The 24,432-nt window shown below is 36.8% G+C and overlaps 1 protein-coding gene across 20 annotated transcripts in view; it reads right to left on the reverse strand.

Moving 5' to 3' along the window:
• The window catches only part of BLTP1 (bridge-like lipid transfer protein family member 1), a 244,321-nt gene that overhangs the window by 37,988 nt on the left and 181,901 nt on the right, over positions 1-24,432 (reverse strand). For 12 of the 20 annotated variants that reach the window (XM_008267930.5, XM_008267932.5, XM_008267926.5 and 9 more), the window contains 11 exons: positions 23,000-23,211; positions 21,513-21,711; positions 18,405-18,464; positions 16,114-16,340; positions 15,014-15,214; positions 14,689-14,819; positions 13,766-13,889; positions 7,533-7,642; positions 6,801-6,891; positions 6,237-6,299; positions 3,673-3,926 (listed from right to left, as the gene is read on the reverse strand). In XM_008267930.5, the coding sequence (XP_008266152.4) occupies positions 3,673-3,926; positions 6,237-6,299; positions 6,801-6,891; positions 7,533-7,642; positions 13,766-13,889; positions 14,689-14,819; positions 15,014-15,214; positions 16,114-16,340; positions 18,405-18,464; positions 21,513-21,711; positions 23,000-23,211 (1,672 nt within the window). The remainder of the gene's footprint in view (positions 1-3,672; positions 3,927-6,236; positions 6,300-6,800; positions 6,892-7,532; positions 7,643-13,765; positions 13,890-14,688; positions 14,820-15,013; positions 15,215-16,113; positions 16,341-18,404; positions 18,465-21,512; positions 21,712-22,999; positions 23,212-24,432) is intronic. The other 8 variants (XM_070047638.2, XM_070047636.2, XM_070047637.2 and 5 more) reach the window with 3 other exon arrangements.

Raw genomic sequence — 24,432 nt, forward strand, 5'->3', positions numbered from 1 at the left:
GGGGACAGGGAAGAAGCTCCTGGCTCCTGGCTTCGGACTGTTCCAGCTCCATCTGTTGCAGCCATTTGGGGAGTGAATGAGTGGATGGAAGACCTTTCTTTCTGTCTTTCCCTCTGTCTGTGACTCTGCTTCTCAAATAAATAAATAAAATAAATAAATGAATGAATAAAAAGAAGTCAGACACATAGGGAAAGAAAGAAAAATAATACCATATGCTCTTTAACAAATGGCATTGGTAAAAACTGGATAGTCACTTGTAATAGAGTGAATTTGGACCCTTCAGTCACACTATGCCCCTCCCCAAATAAAAACAGATTAAAGACTTAAATGGTAAGACTAGGAACTATAAAACTCGAAGAAGAAAACATAAACATAGGGAAAAAGCTACATTACATTGGTCTTAGCAGTGGTTTCATGGATATGACACTGCAGCCAGACAACAAAAACAAAAATAGTTAATAGGACTGCTCAAACTAAAAAAGCTTCAGTGGAGCAAAGGAAATAACAGTGAAAAGGCAACCCGCAGGATGGGAGAAAATATTTTTAAACCATATATATAACAAAGGGCTAATTTTCAAAATACATAAGGAACTCTTACAACTCAATAGCTTAAAAACCTAGTAATCCAACTTAAAAGTGTGTTAGACTTAAGACATAAATATTAGCCAACAGGTATATGAAAAGGTGCTCAGTTTCACCAATCATCAGGGAAATGCAAATTAAAAACACGGTGACCAATCACCTTATCTCTGTCAGGATTACTATTATAACACACACACACACACAAAGACAACAACTGTTGGTAAAGGTGTGGTGAAATTGGAACTGTTTTACACTGTTGTTAAGAATATAAAATGGAAAAAAAAGAATATAAAATGGGACAATTACTAGGGAAAGCAGTATGGAGTTGCTTAAATAATTATAAATAGAACTACCATATAATCCAGCAATACCACCTCAGAGTATTTAATCCAAAGAACTGAAATCAGCATCTCAAACAGGTTCATTACAACATATTTCACAATAGCCAAGATGTAGAAACAATCTCAATGTCTAGCAACAGATGAATGGATTTTAAAAATGTGATATACATACATACATACATACATACATACATAAAACAGAGTATTATTCAGAAGGAGAAATACCACACGTATCTACTTACATGAAATATCTAAAACAGTCAAACCCATGGAGGCAAAGAATAGAATAGGGGTTGCCAGGAGTTGGAGAGAGGGAGATTTAGGGTGTTGCTAGTCAACAGGTATAGTTTTAATTATATAAGATGAGAAAATTCTAGGGCTATGCTGTACAAAAAAAGTACCCATAAATGTATTATTCACTTTAAAGTCTGTTAAGAAGGCAGTGCAAAGTGTTCTTACTAAAATAAAATTTTAAAAAATTTAAAAATCAAAATGTATACCTGAAAAAGATAAACTACCTTAACGTACATTATACCTCAATAAAACTAACAAAAGTATTTTTTAAAAAGAGAAATGTAGGGGCTGGCATTGTGGTATAGGTGTAAAGCTGCTGCCTGTGACACAAGCATCCAATATGGACACCCATTTGAATCCTGGCTGCTCCACTTCAATCCAGTGCCCTGCTAATGGCCTGGGAAAGGAAGCAGAAGATGGCCATGTGTTTGGGCCTCTACACCCATGTGGGAGACCCAGATGAAGCTCCTGGCTTTGGCCTGGATTAGCCTCAGCCATTGTGACCACTTGGGGAGTGAATTAGCAAATAGAAGATCGCTCTCTCTCTCTCTCTCTCTCTGTAACTTTTGTCTTTCAAATTAAAAATTCTTTTAAAACATAAAAGGAAAGAAACATAGATCAGTTGTATAGGAGGGCAAATATCTGAATTCTATGATTACCATTAAAGAGAAAAGCTAAAGGGAAGAATTTATCCAAAGAAATATAAAATAACTTTCCTATAATCAAGTTTGAAATTTATGTTTAAGAAATACTAAAACATTTAGGAAAAACTTCTTAGAAAAGACTGAAACTTTGACACATCACTTCAAAATTAAAGAACAAAAAGATAAAAAGACCTTAAAAACTTCCAGATAGAAAACAGACTATAATAACCCAAATAAAAAAGGTCACATTTACAGAATTAAAAAGGATTCCAACTAACATAGGCTAAATATTGATGGTGGAAGAGATAGAGCAATTTTTCTTACTTAGATGAAAATTCTGTACCCAACCAAATAGCCAGTCAGATATGAGAACAGTGAATTACTTTAGACATGAAGTGAATGAATAAAGTAGATCTACATAACAACTTTTCTTAGCAAGTTATTTGAGGATATACTCTAGAATACAAAATCAAAAATATGCAGACACAGCATGCAGGATGTAGTGGCTTTAGTCTAAGGAAAGGAGGAAAGAATCCTTATAACTTAGAATGCAGAACACAGAAGATGGGAATAGACCAACTTTACTCTTGTGTTCAGCCAATTTTTCAGTATTACCATTATCAGAAACCCTTACTATTATTGTCATTACTTCATGTGAATGTAGTTTAAGCATATCAGTTCCAAAGATCCTCACAGATCTTTTTGAGGGCATATACTGAACAAGTTTTCAAATATATCCTTTATTTCACTAACACTATCTCATCTTATTTCTTTCTTCCAAGAAACCAGTTGGAATCTTTCATCTACTGCTAATCACCTTCCCTTTACACTTTTCTTCACTGTACTTTTTTTTAAAGATTTATTTATTTATTTGAAAGTCAGAGTTTCACAGAGAGAGAGGAGAGCAGGGTGGGGGGGTCTTCCATCCGATGGTCCACTCCCCAATTGGCCGCAACGGCTGGAGCTGTTCTGATCCAAAGTCAGGAGCCAGAAGCCTCTTCCGGGTCTCTTACACAGGTACAGGGGCCCAAGGACTCCTACTGCTTTCCCAGACCATAGCAGAGAGTTGGATTGGAAGTAGAGCAGCCAGGTTTTGAACCGGCGTCCATATGGGATGCTGGTGCTTCAGGCCAGGGCGTTAACTGGCCCCAACAATCTGCTATTTTTAATGGCAGGAAAAATCACAATTTTCTGCTTTAAATCATAGCCACATCTTTCTTTCCATCCTCCTGATAGATATTATCTTAGATAATTCATCAAAATTATGTGATTTGAATAGACTAATTTAAATTTTTAAAAAAGAATATTACTGTCACATGGAGCTAGATTAGATTACATTAGTAAGCCATGGGTATGTATATTAGTCTTCTTCAAGCTAGGCATTCATTAAAAGGCTTTTTTTTATAGGGGCCAGCACTGTGGTACAGCAGGTTAAGTCACTGGCTGTGACATCAGCATCCTCAATTAGAGTGCCAGTTTGAGTACCAGCCAATTCTGCTCCTGCTAATGTGCGCAGGAAGACAGCAAAACATGGTCCAAGTGCTTATTATTAGGCCCTTGCCATTCATGAGGGATACTTGGATGGAATTCCAGGATGCTGGCTCTGGCCTGGCCCAGTTCTGGCTGTTGTGGCCATTTAGGGAACAATTCAGTGGATGGAAGATCTCCCTCTCTCACTCTGCATTTCAAATAAATAAATAAAATATTTTAAAAACTTTTTTTTGTAAACATTAAGTTTGATATAACACTTTGGGCTCAGTTGTAGATTGTGAAATCATACCTAAAGATCTCAAAATAAACAGGCTACTCACGAGGGTTTCCTGTAAATATAAAATCTTTCCCTCTCTCGGTCTTCATCCTTTTCATCCTTCTCAGAATCCTCACTGGTAGAAGACAAACTGTCATCCCGCCGGCCCTCCTCGGTTTGGAAAGGAATGCCTGGTGAAAAGCCTCCTGGAGTCTTGGGAGAACTGAACACTGAACATGAACCCTCACTATTTGATGAGAAATGGGATGGACCTTCAACAGTTACTGACAAAAGGTCCAACTCTGTCTCCTCTGGAAACTGTTACAAAAAAAAAAGAAAGAAAGAAAACACAAATCAGGTATTTAAATCCCTTCTCAATTGCAAAGAGAAAATACATATATATATATATAAGTTTAAACATCTAAAAAATTCTCAGTTGAATTTCCTCACTCTGAACTGAAAGACTTATGAACAAATGAAATGGCACACCAAGAAAGGAAGCTGAGAGAGTCACAGTACTGACACACTAAAAATCATAGTGAAATTTTACTTTATATAAACACATATCATATTAGTACACACTATAATTCTTTACAGCAGATGACAATCATGTGGAAACACCAGAAACATGATCAACTGTACACCAGAAATGGCCAAAGCAATTAGTGATAGAAGAGCATGCAGCGTCAGTTCAGATACATTGCTATCTCATCATGCTTGGAGATGCCTTTTGTGCATGCATGATTCTTAAAATCAGCTCCTCACTGGTCAAGAGAAGATTTGTAAGCAGTTGAGTAAAAAAATAACGTATCAAGAATGTTGTATTTTAAGCCAAACTGTCTGCATAAACACCATGTGACTAGTTTAGAATTTCAATAGGAGGCCAAAAAAACATCAAAGCTGCCTAGGATGTAATTTCAATTCCTAGCTTTCCAAGCTGCTTGAGTATCTTTTGAGAATGATAAGCCTAAAGTATAATGTGCAAAGTAATGCAATTTAATGTTTAAAGTTACTAGTAATTACATAATTTTAAACATTTGGGGTGGTCTTCTGGCTTGGTAGTTAGGCCAGAAGTTGGGACACCCATCTCCCACACTGGAGTGCCTAGGTTTGAGTCCTGGCTCCTGGCTTCCATTTGGCCCATTTCTGGCTATTGTGGACATTTGCAGAGTGGACCAGTCATTAAGAACTTCATCTATCTCTTTCTGTTTCTCTACATTTCAAAAAAGGAAAAAAATCAAACATTTGCAGAATTCAGGTATTCTTTACTGTACACGTGGGGTCTTCAAAAAGTTCATGGAAAATGTATATTATGAAAAACTGCAAGGATTTCAAAAATTTTTTTACACCAAAATAAGCCTGCCTTTTAATTCCATTTTCTGCAAGCTTTTTGAAGTCCCCTTGTGTAATATCCATGCTACTGAATACAAATCAGACTTGTCAGAATACATCCAAATTTTTAATTTTATTTATTTACTTGAGAAGTAGAGTTTACATAGAGAGAGAGGAAGAGACAGAGAAAAAGGTCTTCTATCTGCTGGTTGACTCCCCATATGGCCAAAATGGCCAGGGCTGAGCCAATCTGAAGCTTGGAGCTAGGAGCTTCCTATGTGGAAGCAGTAGAAGATGGCCCAAGTCTTTGGACCCCTGCACCTGCATGGGAGACCTGGAAGAAGCTCCTGGCTCCTGGCTTCAGATCTGTGCAGCTCCTGCCGTTCTGGCCAATTGGGGAGTGAACCAGCAGATAGAAGACCTCTCTCTCTCTCTGCCTCTTTTCTATCTCTGTGTAACTCTGACTTTCAAATAAATAACTTTTTTTAAAAAAAAAGAATCACATAATCTGCAGAATGCATTCAATTCACATAAATTGTGACTTCTCAAGCTTTTCTGAGGAAAAAGAAATAAAACCCAGGTTGACTGAATTTAGAATAAATATGGGATATGTAGAGACTCAAGCATGAGAGAAAAGAGAATGTATTTGGAATTAGCACCTTTTTTAATGTAACTTGACAAAAAAGTTTTAAAGATTTTTACACCTGATATATGGTATTTTTAAAATTTATTTTTGTGACATATTTTGGGAAATATCTGGTTTATAAAATGTTAATTTGTAAGTGACTGTATAGCACATTTTACAACACTTGTCTGAAAATGAGAATAAGTACTAAAATGGATAGTTTTATCAATGGTCTTTTATATTAGTTATCCAAAGACGTAACATTTAGTGATTAATTTGTTAGTTGTGAGTTAAGTCTGATTCTGCTTTGTACTAGTTAAGTCATCTTTGTTTTTGAAAAGTTTCATTTTGAAGCTAAATGCAAGGAAAAAGGGATTATCAAATGCCTAGTAAATTGAAATTTGTGGTTTATAATTTAAATGAGTTGATTTGTTAAGCTGGTTTAGTTTCTTTTAATTTTGAAGATTAAAGTAATATTAAACTAGTTAGAGGTATAAAATTAAAATATATACATGCAGGAATTTATGAAATATACATAATGAAGAACTTAAACAGTCCTAAACATTTATGTAAACTTGAGTTTAGTTTGAAAAGAGAAGACATTTTGAAAGCAGATTTTCAAGGTGGTTAATTCATCTTGAAGCAATATTTATGTTGTTCTTAATAAGTACCTGGAAATACCCTTCCCCAGGACAGCTGGATTGTGGTGTACTTCCCCATACTGTATTTTTCAACTTAATTAAAATAACAGAAAAGAAAACAACTCATGAAAAATAAAAAAAAAAGCAATGGTTTAAAAGTAAACAAGTATACAAAAACCAAGAACATTTTAACATAAATTTTAACATTCTTTCAAGCTGATCATCCTTCCTCCCCAGTTATCTTTCTATCATGAACTAAAATATATAAGAAAGTTCAAACATTTCACATTTACAGTTGTGCAAAAGACATAGCTTAATGAGATTCTCACTTGAAAGAAAAATTGTTCAACAGAAACCTTTCTGCCTAAAAGCAAGCAACTTATGGAGTCCATTGTGCAGGTAAAACAGGAGCCTGCAGCATGGCTCTCAAATGATAGCATGAAGATTTACCCCATTACCTGGTCATGTTCAGACAATTCAACCATCATAATCCATACTTTTACTGTCCCAGAAATCAATTATTTGAAATTGTACAGTACCCTAAGTTTGCAATTTGTAAAAACTACTAGCAATAACAAATAATATCTCTCTTACTGTATCCTGGATATTAAAAGTTACTCTGGGTCCAGGAGATGCTGCATCCACACGGATTTCGGGAAGCTCTTCAGTTTCTCCTACTCGAGAACTGCAAGTAAAACAGAAAGTTATAACACATTAATATTCTCATTAAGAAAAGATCCTGAGACTTACTACAGGTCTGATTAATGACAGTGGCATTCTATTTCTAAAGATTTATCAAAGATTGAACTTGTACATTCCATTTCTTAACCTTGAGTATTCTGTAAAAAAAGATTCAATGTTTTCATGATCTCAAGATGTTCTGAAACTTACCCATATAAAAAAGAATTTATATTTCTTAGTTTATAGTGCTGAATTTTACTTTATTAATATATAAAATTTCTACCTTTTCAAACGTTAAGTTTGTGAACAATTCTACCTTTTCTAAACTGACCCAGAAAGAGCAGAATCTACTAAATATGCACATTTTCCTTTCTTTGAGCAGTCTCTAAGTTTACAAATAAAAATGCCTAAATAGCAGTAAATTCCATTACTAAAAAGGAAACACTTCATTCTGGTATGAATGTGATAGAAAAATTGCTCAAACTTCTAAGTGTGACAGTATCTACTCTGCGATTTTACTCAGAAGATCCATTTCTGCTATCTGAATTTTATAATTCTCCAATTAGATCATAATGAAAAAGTAGTAGACCTTAGTAAAATAGTTACAATGTCATTATATGTTGCAGTGGTAGAAATACCTATTACCTTGCTCTTTCCATTCGTTTTAGAGGTGGTCTTCCAGAAGCAGAAATGCTTTTTGATCGGCTATAGCTGGGTTTGTAACCCAAACCCCACTTATCCTTTAGGGAGGCAGCCTAATGAAATGAGAGAAAAAATTATTCCTTTTTGTTGTCATATTTCACTTAGATAAAAGAAAAATCATGCTATTAAATAAGTAAGCTTGTTTCCCCCCAAGTGGCTTTATTGTTGAAGGTTTATTTATTTATTTAAAAGGCAGAGTTACAGAGAGGCAGAGAGTAAAAGAGAGAGAGAGGTCTTCCATCCATTGGTTCATTCTCCAGATGGCCACAACGGCCAGAGCTACACTGATTCAAAGCCAGGATCCAGGAGCTTTTTCTAGGTCTCCCACACAGGTGTAGGGGCCCAAGGACTTGGGCCATCTTCCACTACTTTCCCAGGCCATTAGCAGAGAGCTGGATTGGAAGTGGAGCAGCTGGGACTCAAACCAGTGCCCACATGGGATGCTGGCACTGCAGGAAGTGGCTTTACACACTATGCCACAGTGCTGCCCCCTCTGCTCCAGGTGACTTTAAACATTACTTAACAATATAGGCAGATCAAAGTAGAGCAAAAAAAATCAGGTGGCCGTGCTATGAAAATATCAGCTACTAGCTGACCCAAGAGGAAAGGAGTGGGGCGCAGGGTGGTGCCTGCAGGAGTGAGGGGTATGAAACGAGGTGAGAAGAAACAAAATGAAAAGAAAAAGGGACAAACATCGTATGTTCTCCCAAATCAGTGACAACTAACCGAGCACCAAAAAGGAAACCTGTTAAAGTGAAATGGACACTATGAGAAACACTGACTTGATCAGCCCTTGTCCTGACTGTTGATGAACAACTTAATACTTTATCCCTTTTAGTATTTTTTGATCTACTTAATACTATTGGTTGAACTCTGTAATTAACACACAATTATTCTTAGGTGTTTAAATTTAACTAAAAAGTGATCCCTGTTAAATATAAGAGTGGGAATAGAGGGAGGAGAGGTACAATTTGGGACATGCTCAATCAGACTTGCCCCAAATGGTGGAGTTAGAAACATGCCAGGGAATTCTAATTCAATCCCATCAAGGTGGCATGGACCAATGCCATCTCACTAGTCCAAGTGATCAATTTCAGTTCACAATTGATCATAATGATAGGATTAAGAGTCAAAGGGATCACATAAACAAGACTAGTGTCTGCTAATACTAACTGATAGAATTAAAAAGGAGAGAATGATCCAACATGGGAAGCAGGATACATAACAGACTCATAGAATGGCAGATGTTCTAAACAGCACTCTGGCCTCAGAATCAGCCCTTAAGGCATTCAGACCTGGCTGAAGAGTCCATGAGAGTATTTTAGGCATGGAAAGCCAAGACACTCTGGCAAAAAACAAAACAAAACAAAACAAAAACACCTAAATGAAAGATCTCTGTGAGTGAGATCCCAGTGGAAAGAATGGGCCATCAAAGAAGGAGGTACCTTTCTCTGAAGGGAGGAGAGAACTTCCACTTTGACTATGACCTTGCCTAATTAAGATCGGAGTCAGCAAACTCAAAAGGCTTCCATAGCCTTGGAACTCATGACAAGGGCCTAGGGTGATTACTGACGCCATAAACAAGAGTATCAATTTGTTAAGTCAACAACAGGAGTCACTGTGCATTTACTCCCCATGCAGGATCTCTGTCCTTAATGTGTTGTACAATGTGAATTAATGGTATAACTAGTACTCAAACAGTAATTTATACTTTGTGTGTCTGTGTGGGTGCAAACTGTTGAAATCTTTATTTAGTATATACTAAATGGATCTTCTATATATATAAGGTAACCCAAGTGCTGGTGTTGGTGGGGAGATCACTAGTCATTTCAAGTACTATCCAAAGGCACCCTTCCTTCCCTGGAACTCTTCCTTATTACAGCAAAGGAAAGGAAGACATGACTTAAAAACCCTGTCTCCAAATCCCTCTTCTAGCAACTTGTGATGAGGGTGCTTGATGTTAGCTCTGAGAATCCAAGAGGGGTAAAGGGAATGGAGGGATGGGGGGGGGGGGATGCTGAATGAGAAAAGTGTTAACACTGGATATAGAGTTTCAATAATTTCTCTAATCATCTTTATGTCTAGTTTTATTTTTAACAGTCAATTATCAAATATAAACTACCTAACAAATAGCAAACACAAAATATTTTGATTATGAGTGCAACAAGTAAGAACTAAACAGAATTACAAATCAACAACTCTTCTTGGATCAGTAAGCAACTGTAGCCCAAGACTAAAAAGACAGACAGGTAAATACAGAGTTACTATCACAAGAACCAGTGCTGGGATGTGCCAATCTGAACTGTGATCAAAAAACTGCTGAGGGCTCAGTGAAGTCAAGTGTGAGAGTTTTTAAAAACTTCAGGGAGTATCAGTCATAGTAGGGTGCCCCCAATAACTGGGAGATTTCTCCTCCAAGAGTATTACCAGATTGCCACAGTAATCATTAAAGAAAATCCCCTCAGTGTTCCCATAGCAAGTAGAGAAGGTAAACCATTTTGAAAAACCTCAGAGTGCAGTCATTTTTCAGTATCTGCAGGAGAATTGTTCCAAGACTACCAATGATACCAAAATTCACAGGTGCCCAAGTCCCTTATACAAAATGTAAGTATAGTGTATGTATACAACCCGTGCACATTCTCTATTCACTTTAGATCACCTCTAGATCACTTACAATACATCACAGAATATAACTATAAACAAGTAGCTGTATTGTTTAGGGAATAATGACAGGGGAAAAACACGTTTAGTACAGATGCAACTTTTTTTCCCCTAGATATTCTTAACCCAAGGTTAGTTGAGCCATAGATGTGGAATTCACAGAAACTGAAAGCTGACTGCAATCAGTTCTTGCTAACAGGGCCTGCCCTCAGAAGAACCTAGTTAATCAGAGAAAAATCTGTTCTAGGGGTATTCTAAGAGCATAACTGACAGAGAGAAGGGAAATACCCAAATCTAGTTAGCTCTAGTCATCCTGTCTCACCTAATCTGGGACAAAATACTGACAAACAACTGTGAATATCCTCTTCCAAGAAACATTAAGTCCGAGATCTAATCAGAGTAGTATAAAATACTTACCCTGTCACTAAAGGACTATTTACATAATTCCCTTTTACCTGTAACATCACATCCAACTAGCAAGAAGAAATTACAGGGCTGACATTGTGACATTATGGATTAAGCCACCACTTGTGACACCAGCATACCATATCAGCACCGGCTGGAGCCCTGGCTCCTCCATTTCTAATCCAGTTTCCTGCTAATGGTCTGGAAGAGCAGTGGAAGATGGCCTAAGTGCTTAGGCCCCTGTGCCCACACTGGAGACCCAGAAGAAGCTCCTGGCTCTTGGCTTTGGCCTGGCCCAATCCCAGCCTTTGGGGCCATTTGGGGAGTGACCTAGCAGATGAATGATCTCTATCTCTGTCTCTTCTCTCTTTTGATAACGCTACCTTTCAAACAAATAAAATGAATCTTAAAAAAAAAGAAGAAGAAGAAAAACTTACAAGCCATACCAAAAGGTAAAAAACACAATGTGAAGAGATAGAACAAGCCTGAGAATGACACAGCAGGAATAGTGGAATTATCAGAGCATAAATTTAAAACAACTATGATTTATATGCTAAGGGCTCTAAATGGGTATAGGAGACAGCATACAAGAAAAGATCAGAAAACAAGACCCAGTTAAACACTGCTGCAAGAAATCCACTTATATATACATGGTTTAAATATATCTATTTGAAGACAAACAGATTAAAAGTAAATGGATAGTGAAAAACACAACCATGCTAACACTAATTGAAAGAAAGCAGGAGTTGGGGCCAGCATTGAGGCATAGGGTGTAAAATAGCTGTCTGTAATGCCAGCATCCCATATGGGCACTGGTTTGTGTCCCAGCTGCTCCACTTTCAATCCAGCTCCCTGCTAATGGTCTGGGAAAGCAGTAGAAGATGACCCAAGTGTTTGGATACCTGCAACTCACATGGGAGATCTGGATGAAACTCCCAGCACCTGATGTCAGCCTGGCCTAGTCCTGGCTGTTGTAGCTATCTGGGAGTCATCCAGTGGAAGGAAGATCTCTCTCTCTCTAATTCTGACTTTCAAATAAATAAATAAAGCAAGAGTAGCTAGGTTAATTTCAGACAGGGCAGATTTCAAATAACAATGGGAACAATTCTCCAGGAAGACATAATTTTTTTAATTAATCAATTAATTAATTTGAGAGGTAGAGTTACAGACAGAGAGGTCTTCCATCCAGTGGTTCATTCCCCAAATGACTGCAATGGCCAATGCTGTGTCGATCTGATGCTAGAAGCCAGAAACTTCTTCCAGGTCGCCCATGTGAGTGCAGGGGTCTAAGCAATTGGGCCATCTTCTACTGCTTTCCTAGGCCATAGCAGAGAGCTAAATCAGAAAAGGAGCAGCCAGGGCTTGAATCAGTGCCCATATGAGATGGTGGCACCACAGGCGGTGGTTTTACCCACAATGCCACAGTGCTGGGCCCAGAAGACATAATGCCTAAGGTGTATGTGCCGGCGCCGGCCTACCTCAAGGGTATTTTAAAATATCTTGAACTTGGGCCAGCGCCGCAGCTCAATAGGCTAATCCTCTACCTGCAGCGCCGGCACCCTGGGTTCTAGTCCCGGTCGGGACACCGGATTCTGTCCCGGTTGCTCCTCTTCCAGTCCAGCTCTCTACTGTGGCCTGGGAGTGCAGTGGAGGATGGCCCAAGTGCTTGGGCCCTGCACCCCATGGGAGACCAGGAGAAGCACCTGGCTCCTGGCTTTGGATCAGCTCAGTGCACCAGCCGCAGCGGCCATTGCAGGGTGAACCAATGGAAAAAAAAAAAAAAGGAAGACCTTTCTCTCTGTCTCTCTCTCTTAGTGTCCACTCTGCCTGTCAAAAAAAAAAAAAAAAAAAATCTAAAAAAAAAAATCTTTAACTAAATGAAAATGAAGACACAACTTATCAAAATGTACAGAATGCAGTGAAAGCAGCACCTAAAGGGAAATTTATAGCACTGAATTCATATATTGGAAAAGAAAAAGATTTAAAATCAATCATGTAAGCTTTCACCTTAGGGACCAGAAATAAAAATCAGAGAATTCAAAGAAACTAAAAGAAAATCAAGAGAAAAACAAACCAAAAAAAAGTTGGTTCTTTGAAAAAAAAAATCAGTAAAATTGGTAAGCCTCTAGCCAGGCTAAGAAAAGACAGACATTACTAACATTAGACAAGTAAGCAAGGATACAACTACAGATTTGACAAACATTTAAAGAGTAAAGGAATACTATGAACAGCTCTATGCCTATATGTTTGGTAATCTAGATAAAAATAGACCATTCCTTGACAGACACAATCTTACAAAATTTAGAAGAAACAGACAATCTGAATAGACATATGTCTGTTAAAGAAATTCAATTAATGATTAATAACCTTCCAGAATAGAAAGCACCAGGCCCAAATGTTAAAAAATTCCTTTTCACTTAAAGAAGAAATGATACCAATTCTCCACAATAGAAAATATTGAAAAAGAAGACAGAAGCAAAGGAATACTTCCTAACTCATTCTATGAGGCTATTATTATCCTAAAACCAAAACCAGACAATGACATTCCAAGAAATGAAAACTACAAACCAATAACTTTCATGAACATATATGCAAAATCTTTCACAAAAATAGTAAATCAAGTCCAACAACGTCTAAGAGGTGAAGGAGGAATGAGTAGGTGGAGCACAGATGATTTTTAGGGAAATCAAACTATTTGTTATGATATTACAATGATACATGACATTACACATTTATCCAAACTGACAGGATGTACAACACCAAGAGTAAACCCTATTATAAACTATTGACTTTGGGTGATAATGAGCAGAAAAGAGAGAAAATGATTTTTAAAAAATTCCTTTCACTGCTAGACTTAAACTAGCAGGGGCAAATAAACTTGCAAAAAATCAAAAAATACAGACCAGAATAAAGCGCTGAGAGGTAAACTGACCACAGAAAATGGGATGGGGAAGAATGGATGTCTCCAAAGATTTCACATTTTTCATACTGTTCACATTAGCAACTAGAAACAAGTGTGATTTCATAAAAGGCAAAAACATAATGGCTAAGGGCATAGATTATAGAGTTCTACTTTCTAGGTTCAATAAAATTCTTAAAGGTTTACTCACTCGCATACTGGACCTCCGTAATTTTTTTCGAACATCTCTTCGAATGTCATTCACAGCAACAGATTCTAACTGTTGGTAACGCTGAATTTCCTGGTTTATCGTTCCTTCACTTGCACCTAATTTTCTGAATGTAAAATAAATATGGTAATTATTGTAAACAAGTAATGAAGCAAATAACAGTGATTTTTACTTGGCTCCTTTCTTATTCTCTATCTTGTCAGAATAACAAATATTATATAAAGAATGGCCAAACCAAACCCTCTCTAAAAGTCATGTCTGGCAAACTGTATTGGAATACTATCTCTAATGTCTGAGAAAATGCTTCTTACTCATTGCTTTATCAAGAGTCGCTTTGGTAAATTGATAAAAGCTACAGACCAACTGTAGAAAAATATCTACATGTAAAATTCTACATATAATGAAAGCCTCATGTTAAGATTTTGCTTCATGTCATATTCTACTCAGAACAAAACTCAAATTGTAACATAAGTCAACAGGATAATGTGAATCACTGTAGGAAACTATACAGACTACTTTGTAGGTGACACTTTTCACTATACAAAATGAATATACTCATATTTGTATAAAGTCTTTGAATGCAAAGAAAAAACCCCTCACATTTATGGGTTTATGAAGATTAGAAAAGATGAAGCATAGCCATTTCCTTTTCAGAAGATAAGAATTTCAAAGTCTAGCAAGAAGAATATATATTCTTATGTAGAATATATTCTTTAGAATTATCATTTAGACAGCAGATACAGAAAAAAGTTTAATTATGAATTTATGATATCAGGCAAATTATTAAACAACTCTGGATACTGGTGATCTCACTAAAAAACTCAAGAGTTTATACCAGCTCAAATCCAGTTTACTCCACATGTAACATCCTATGATTCTAAATAATTAAAAATTACTATACATACTTAAGGTCATCTATTACTTTGGCCTGTTCATTCAGTTCTCTGATATCCACTAAACGCTTCATAATTTTTCTTCCTCGGAGTTCTCCTGGCTGGCCAGAAGATGCTCCTTGTCTTCGATAATCTGTAGCTTCCTAAAAAAATTAATAGTGCATCTGTCAATACCACTCTCAGTTCACACAGCAGATCTATACTATTACAAAATTAACACCATAAATCAAAGTAAGCATGCATGAATCAAAGCCGTCTACATGAAGCAAATTGATTGCAATTCACCATTGATTTAAACCCTTATTTTCATAAGGAATCTACTTAAGTTGCTACCTACGTTTCCCCATGAGTGTGCTCTGCATGCTTTCAAATGGGACTGGCTAGACTGAGGGGAGCCCCACATCTCAGAGTCACACAGATACTCTGCAGGAACAGAATAGCGCTGATGTGGGGGCGTCAGGCCTAGGAGGTGATTTACAAGTCGCTGCCCAAACGTGAGCTTGTGGCCATCTCCACCTACTGAACTTCCATCTGAACTCTAAATAATAAACAGTAATATTAGTTGTAAAAAAATTCTCTCCAAAAACAAAACTATTTCACTATATGATAGTTAAAATAAAAATGCAATCATCACAATGAAAATAAAGTAACTTTCTTTTTGACTACCAAACAACTTGATACACAGGGGTGGGGACCTCTTCTCTGCCAAGGGCCACTTGGGTATTATAACATCATTCACCCAGACAAAATTAGTCCTCTATAGATTTATTGAATTTTGAGTTCCCCCTGCAGTTGCCTTGGCAGGTTCAGACCAAATGATTTTGCAGGACTTATACAGGCCACAGGCCAGACATTCCCCACCTCTGCAAGGTATAATATAGAAATACAAATTTTTTAATGTATACTTTCATTTTGTGTGTACACTTTGCTTTTCACGCTTAACATCTTTATTGAATTACTGCTCACCTACCATAAAATTCACCCATTTAAAATGTATAGTCCAGTGGTTTTTAATGTATTCACAAAGCTATGTCAATTATCACAGTTTAAGCTGGGAACATTTTCATAATGCAAAAGAAATCCCATACCTATTAGTAGTCTCTTCCAATTCCCCTTCCTCACCACCCCACCACTGCCCCGCTACTCCCCCCACCCCCCCGGCCCCAGACAAACCCTTAGTCTATTTTCTGTCTCTATAGATTTCCCTGCACTTCACTTTCAATATGATGACATTACCTATAGGATAAGGCACAAGTTGGATAACAGCTACTGTGAACAGAACTCTTAAGATATTATAGAAGACAAACACAGGGAATCACCACTTCCCTCCCTGTCTCCACAAATAGCAACTATATTATACTAAAAAAAAAAATTGAGTATTGTCTTTGTCTCAGGGTAAAGCCATCCCTGAAAAGTTCTAACCGTGAGTTTACTTACAGTGTGGATAGTGGGAGACATAGTATCAACTTCATCCTCATCTGATAAGTCAGCTATGTTCACTGAATTTAGGTCAGCAATGTCATCTATGTCTTCTTCTCCAGTAAGTGTTGTCAGAGTATTGCCCAGAGCATTAAGCCTTTTGCCAATGTTAGGATCCATATGGACATCAATTCCACACATTTTCCACAATACATTGAGTGTCCAGGTTCCAGCACTACTACTTTCTGTTTAATAAACAGTGGTATTCTGGTAAGTTCTGAGTATAGGAATTTAAATGACCCTACACTTGAGTAATAAAATGGATGAGGGCCACATTTAACTAATATCTCTCACAGTTAAGATTTGTCAGAAACATTAGATTATGGGATTTATTTCCCTACAAATATAGTGTGCCCTTCTTTTTCTGTGAACTACAGATTCCTTCCCTCCTCCAAAATCAATTAACCCTCCCATGGCTATAATAAGAAATGCCATGACTTTAGCACTTTACCCAGAATTAATTAATTAATTTATTAGATAACTGGCCCAACCAAGTGAAAGCTGGAAAAATAAGAATCTTTTTCTGGTACAAAAAGTTGACCGAGGATGGGGAAATGAGGCTCATGAACTCTCGGCAACAATGTTTCCTGTCATGGCTAGGAAGCAGTCATCAGTTTAAGATGGGGGGGTGGGGAGGGAGAGAGAGGGAGAGAGAGGGAGGGAGGGAGGGAGGGAGGGAGAGAGGGAGAGAGGGAGAGAGGGAGGGAGGGAGAGAGGGAGGGAGGAGAGCAAACACAGAATCTAGACAGTTCTGTTTATAGTTGTGATCTTGGTCCGTTGGTTGCAGAGGGCCCCTGAATTGACCAGATTCTCTCTTCCCCAAGACAGTCATTCCTTAGTTTAATTGTAACTTGCAAATATCCTTTTAATAAGCTTCTCCTCTTGGTTAAGCTAATTTGAGTGGGTTGTTGTCATCTATAAGCAGCCTTGTCAAAGTCTTTCATGTGAGATATCCCAGTATGTATGTTTGCTTCAGTTACTGCCATTTCTTTTTAATACTGCGGCTGGAAGTTTCCTATATATCTGGTTCTCAGTCAGTGGGGACTATAGATATGGTGCTTTCTGAGCTCACTTCTTGAGAATGAGCACTGAGGCTAGACTTCGGGAAGATACCAGGTGGGAAAGGAATCTACTAACCTTAATCAGCTTTTACCTTCTCAACATTTCAAGATTCTTTAAATAAATATTTTTAGTTCACCGTATCTAATTTTATGAATAATAATAAAATTATTTATGTGAAATAATAATATTTACATTTTGCTATTATCTTAGTGAACAAACCTATTACTGTACTTCTATGGTTAACTCCTAATTGGTTTCCTAAGGCTTTTTACCTTTCCCCTGTAATTCTTGAAAGTGTTTTGATAGTGCTACCATCTGCTTTCTTGCTCAAAAACATTTGGTGGTCTTTGCACTGCCCAGGAAATTAGGTCCAAATTCCTTAATTTGCTGTTAGACTTTTTTCTCCATCTTATTTTTCACAAAACTCTGTTCTAGATAACCTGAGTAGATACTCTGCCTTTAACATCCCAACTAATATTAATTCTCTCTGCCTGCATTTTCTCTGGCCCATACCTCCCAGTTTTTGCTTGAGGAACATTTTATTTATTTTTTAAGTTCCTATTTTTTAATGCTGGTTCTTGTGGCCGGTGCTGTGGAGTGGTGGGTGAAGCTGCTGGCTGCGGCACTGGCATCCTATATGGGTACCAGTTGAAGTCCTGGTCTATTTCAATTCCAATTCAGCTCACTGCTATGGCCTGGGAAGGCAGTGGAGGATGGCTCCAAATCCTTGGACCCCTGCACCCACGTGGGAGACCCAGAAGAAACTCCTGGCCCCTGGCTTCAGTTTGGCCCAGCTCTGGCAGTTGTAGCCATTTGGGGAGTGAACCAGCAGATGGAAGATCTCTCTCTCTCTCTCTTTCTCTCTGCCTCTGCCTCTCTGTAACTCTGCCTTTCAAATAAACATATAAATCTTTAGAAAAAAATAAAAATAAATGCTGGTTCTCCCATTAAGCATTCTCTGATCTAGTAGCCTCCCACTTTTAGAAATATTCTCATCCTTTTGTATATTTTAATAGCAACTAAAATTTTTATTTTGTTGTACTTATGACTTATTCCCATATATATATATATATATATATATATATATATATAGCAGCTTTGCTAAAGACTCTTTTGCACTAAAATAAAGGCAGAATTCTATGTGACTTATTAGTATGTAGCAAAAGTAATACTGAATGTGAACCTACCAGCTGCTGCTTGTCCGGTAGTCCTTGAACAGACTTCATAAGTGCCATCTGGAACTACACCTGCACAAAAATCACCCAGCAAACATTTTTCAATAAAGACACTTGAGATTAAACATTATGTTTCATTTTTTTCACCCAAATATATTTATCTAAATGCAAATAGTATTACTAGTTTTTTTGAGTTTCAGTTCCTAATCAGAATGAAACAGCCACCATAATGACTAGCTAGATCTATTTCACATCTTGTAAGTTTATTCTGTTATTTTAACAATTTAACTATAGGGTTAGCCCTACTTCTTTGCATGTGATTCCCTTATCCGAGTGACATCTGCCTGGCTCTGAAACTTGAGTCAGCTTTCCCCCTACATCCAAGATGCTATGACCATTCATGCTACCATGAGTGAATATCACTTTGGGAATGCATGTGACTTTAAGACGATGTTTTGATAACTAACAAGGGTCACTTTAGGTCAGATGCATGCTTCATCTACCTTGTCTTCTCTTTTGACAAGAAACATTTTATGAGAAAAAATATTGGCTATTGTGATATTTATCTCATAAAGTCATGAATCTATCCATAGAAGTATCTGACTCACTACGAAATTTTTCAAAAAAAAATCATCTCAACTTCAGTAAACTATCACTTAGCTTGTAAGAGAAGATCTATTTATAATCACAATTTCTATTGTATTCTTTTAAAAATATCGCCAATAACTTTAAAATCTAAATTACATTTTGTATGAAATAGTACCTGTGTCTCACATGCAATTTCTAAATTAATAAAGAATTGGATAAAGTTCTGGAGCAAAGGATTGCCCAATTCACCTTTACAGGCATGGTTACAAATCAGAACAAACAAAATCTATATTAGCCAATCAAATTAAAGAATACTAGAAAGAAAAGAAAGTCCTGTGGATTTTTAGTAACACAACAGAGGCCAAGGGGAAGCAGGAGCTACGGAATAAAATAGGAATAGAAAACTTCCAGGACAGTTGCACAGAATTTTTAAAAGTTCAGTTTAAAAATGATTAAACAAATTCACAGAACACAGTCATGATGAATTAATAAAGAATATTAAGATTTTTAGGTATAGATAGGACTCTGGAAAATGAGGGATAGGAAATCAGGATCCTCTCCACAGCACACATGGTCTCTGAGTCAGATACAGAATGCTGACATGGACAGTCATTAGTCTAAACACAAGAGGGCAAGTTTTCTATTCTGATGACCCAATACTACCAAGGTAGTAAGAGAGAGTTTGGAGTCCTTCAAATGTTGATGATGTAGGACTTATTGTTACTATTTACTAAGAGGGTCCTTTAAACTTTTCTTATAGATTATCCTTTCTAAATTTTACTGCATTTCCCCAAAAAATTACCAGCTAGAGAGAAAATTTCACTGGTCTACCTTTAGTCATCTTTTTTTTCAACCAAATACTAAATGTCAGTTATATGCAAGTATACTTACACCCAATAAAACTACAAAGTAGTAGACTAATTTGCCTATTTTATTATTTGGAATTATTACATATATGAGCCAACAGAATAGCTACTCTGCTCCCCTCCTTCTGATCCTTGCCCAAGAAACCTAAATAATAAATGTATTACAAAAGAAAGCCATTTAGAACCCTCTAAAACCCAAAATAAATTATCTTGAATATCATGATTATCAGCATGTTAGTGTTCTACATTGTTGGCTGAATATATACTAAAGTACTGAATTATTATTTATTCATTTTTAAATATGTTTTTTATTTTGAATCATGCATATGCATATACATCTTTCCTTTAAGATAAACTGTTAAGAAAATGACATACTTACTTTGCTCCCAAATAAAGCACTTACTATAATTAATAAAATGACAAATGCCATCTTAATAAAACCAAGGTCTAAATTTATTTTTGATATGGAATTTTCTTATTTTATGAAGAAAAAATTAAAGATAATTTATAGTTTTTTTAAAATCATGCAAAATTATTTTATATAAAATGATGAAAAATTTCTCATGAAGGCTATCTTTCATATTCTCAAATCTGATAATAGACACAAGTACTCTGGTATCAAGTCCTTGTAGTCACCTGAAATATTTTAAAGAAAATCTAATGTTTTGTTAATGTATTATTTAAATTCAGAGTACTGACTGAAGAACAGAACATACTACCCCAAAATAGGGTGCCTTGACAAACAAAATTTTTAGCTGAAAGAATGTGGTAAATGGCAGGTTACAGAAAAGACTCTCTGACTTTCCCAAAAGCAGGTCATAAGATCTTTATTGCGGGATAAGCCCTCCACATACACACAGAAAGGGGCAACCTTACCTCTGAAGTTGGAAGGACAGTGAGAAGTATAGGAACCAACAGGTCTTGCTAAGTTTCCCCTGGTTCACTACCGTTAGCTTATAATCCAGTATAAAACATTCAGGTATTATTATTTCTTTTAGAAAGTAACTAAGTATTATTTGACATGGAAGGTTGACTGAGAAATTTTATGTCCCAATCTTCTAATTTCTCAAGAATAATTTTTCTTCATTATTAAAATTAATGATTTACCAACTCTGATATAATATTTAAAATATTTAAACATATAAAAATAAACTCTTATACCTTCAAAATAGCATATAAACACAGCTGTAGTTATATCCAATATTGAATATTATAGAATTGGAGGGATTCACATGTTATATGCTGTATTTCTACAAATTTGGACATGTGGATTTAGACATCAATTATGGCTGGACTTCCTGGTCCTGACTCCCTATTATATATATGTCATATATGATAAGTTGGATCACACACATTTATCACTTTCTTTAAAGATCACCATCGAACAATGATGCTTTTTCTAGTCATCATGGATCAATCAAGGAAAAATCAGCATCAGCAAATCTTCAAATGTATGGCACCATAAAGAAATCCTGGGTGGCATACTTAGCAAAACTACTGAAAGTTATCATTTTTCATAAATATATTTTGCTACCTTTTAACTAGAAATAGCTCTTATTTCATAAACTCTGAAAACATTCCTATATTTGACCAGCTTTAGTTTTACAGAGGTTTTTTTTTTTTTTTTTAATTCTAAACCTAATACAGAAAAATAAATGGCACTCACAAGCATTCATCACTAGATCCCCACGAATTTCTGGCTTCCAGTCATCCCATGATGTCTCAAAGCCATCAGCAAAACGGATACAAAAATTTTTGAAATGCCCTTTGCTAACCAGAGACTCTGAAGAGCAAGCAGTGATGAGAGTACTTTCAATGGTCAGTACCAGAGCAGAACCAGTGTCAAGGTCTCCAGTGTGATTGGACTGCAAAATATATTAAAGAAGAAGTAAGACAAAAGTGATGATTGTTTAAATTTAGAAATCCTCACAGCATCCATAGCACCAAACATCTAGAAATCTTCATTTAAAAAAATAAAGGCTTAGAAACATACCTTTTAAAAATTCAACTGCTCAAGTGAAATGCACTGTCACATGTGCTTTCTTACTTCAGTTGCACGGGCTAATTGTCTACTTCCTAATTCAAGCCTCTGTTTTAATTGTGGGGGCACTTTAACTAAGACACCCACCCCTGGTGTGTGTAGCCTTCCTAAGGCATCAAAGCATTGTAATTATCTACTTTCCTAACTCAAGCCTCTGTTTTAATTGTCGGGGTGCTTTAACTAAGACACCCACCCCTGGTGTGTACAGTCTTCCTAAGGCATCAAACCATTACATCATTAAAAATTACCATATTTCAATTCCTGAGACACCAACATACCAACACTGCCCATAGTCAACCCCAGGATTTTCTTGACAATACCTTGTCAAACAGAGCCCTAAAAGACAAATTCATTCAACAACTGGTCACGGATTATTCAAGGTAAAGTAATAGTCAAATGTAGACCTCTATATTTAACTGTTGTAACATCAAACCCTTGACTGCACAAGTAATCATAGCATTTTCTCTTTCAAACACATGTGCATGTAAATATGTATTCCTGATAATTGGTCCTAATTACAAAGAGAAATTTCTCATTGACTTCCCTGCTCTATCACAGAGGAGATTAAATAATATTCTAAAAGCCTTTTTGTTTCAATTTTATAAACAATGCTATGCCAAAGATTTGCTAAAAAAAAAAAGATTCTGAAAATTAATCTTACTTACCAAGAGAGAAACAGTTATCAGATAGATGCCAATCTTGAACTACATCAGAGTACTTCAGAGAAGTTTTGTAAGATTCAGATTTAATATATTATAGATGAATAAGGAAGCTCAATCTTACTGTGTACTAAACTCAAGTTGGAAACTATTTTCCTGAAAAATTTATTGTTACACTTTTCAGGAGTGGGGAATTTCCAGCCTGTAGGCAGCATAAGTCCTGGGAAATCATTTGGACTGGTTCTATCATGGCAATTTTAAGGCAGGATTTGAAATTTTTTAAAAATCTATAACAGGTTAATTTTTAAGTTGATAATTTTGTATGACCTATGAATGATATTATGAATATCTAAATGGCCCTTGGCAAGAAAAAGGTTCTCACCCCTGCACACTTAGAAATGGTTAGTAGCAATGTTTGGCTCTTGATCCTGCAATATGACCAATTTTAGGTACCTGAGCAGTATTTGTAATAGGTAGGCAAATTCCAAGATCATTCACAGTGAGCTGGAGGAAAAGAGTCCCAAAGGCCTGGGCAGACGTTTGCTGGATACCAGGTAGCATATCTACTACTTCCTTTGTAGCCATATGAATATCCTTATGTAAAGCCATTCGTTGTTCATTCCAGTTGTCATAGGCAGCCTTATAATTCAGCCAAAATAGCACAGCTTTTGATAATTAAAGCAAAGCAGAAAGAAAATTAAAATCAACAATACCAGATGGGTTACTATACCAAGTAGCTACAAAACTTTCTTAATAAAAATTACTCCCAGAAAACTGCAGCACTAGAATTAGAAAGAATCTACAAGGACAACATCAATGTTTTTATTGACAAATGAAAAAATAAAGCAGAAAGCAGGCTACTGCATAATGGCAGAAATGAGAAGAAAACCAGGTGCATTCACCCATTCAACAGATTATTTGTGAAATGCCTTTTCTATGCTTGGTACTGGGGTGGACCAACAAATGAAGATACACGGTCCCTGATCTTATCTCTAGAGTTCACAGCTACTACTTTATATAATTCTTGAAGGACAGGTACATAATGCTAGGAACACACATTAAGAAGATCTGATTAAAAACGGTAGGTAGGGGGGCTGGTGCTGGGTCAGCACTAGTTCTGGTCCCAGCTGCTCTACTTCCAAACCAGCTGCCTGCTAATGTGAAAAGCAGTGGAAGATGTCCCAAGTGCTTGGGCCCCTGCACCCACTTAGAGACCCAGAAGAAGCTCCTGACTCCTGGCTTCAGACCAGCCCAGCTCCAGCTGTTGTGGCCATCTGGTGAGTGAACCAATGGATGGAAGATCTTTTTTTCTCTCTCTCTCCCTCTCTCTGTAACTCTGTCTTTTGAATAAATAAATAAATCTTTTTTTTTTTTTTAAAGGTAGGTAGGCCAGGGCCAGTGTTGTGGTACAACCAGTTAAGCTGCTGCCTGAAGCAAGGGTATCCCATATGGGGGCTGGTTTGAATCCTGGCTATTCCACCTCTGGTCCATGTCCCTGCTAATACACCTGGAAAACCAATGGATGATGGCCCAAATGCTTGGGCCACTGCACTCATGTCGGAGACCTAAAAGAAGCTCCTGGCTCCTGACTTCCAGGTGTTGTGGCCATTTGGGAAATGAGCCAGCAGATAGAAGACCCTGCTCTCTCCCTCTCTCTCTCTAACCCTCCTTTCAAATAAATAAAATATATCTTAAAAAAAAAAAAAGAATTTAGATTTTACCAAGGAAGAAACCTTAAGGAAAACCTTCATTTCACAGTAGCATATAGGAGGAGACTGAACAGGAGATAAAGATGAGAACTCAGAGGGGTTGGTGATATAGCACAGTGGGTTAGTCCACTGCTAGTGATGATATGAGTACTGTTCTGCTTTTCCATCTCACTTCCC

This window comes from Oryctolagus cuniculus, chromosome 8, assembly GCF_051225735.1.
Source record: "Oryctolagus cuniculus isolate XC-2025 breed Fujian yellow rabbit chromosome 8, ASM5122573v1, whole genome shotgun sequence".
NCBI lineage: Eukaryota > Metazoa > Chordata > Mammalia > Lagomorpha > Leporidae > Oryctolagus > Oryctolagus cuniculus.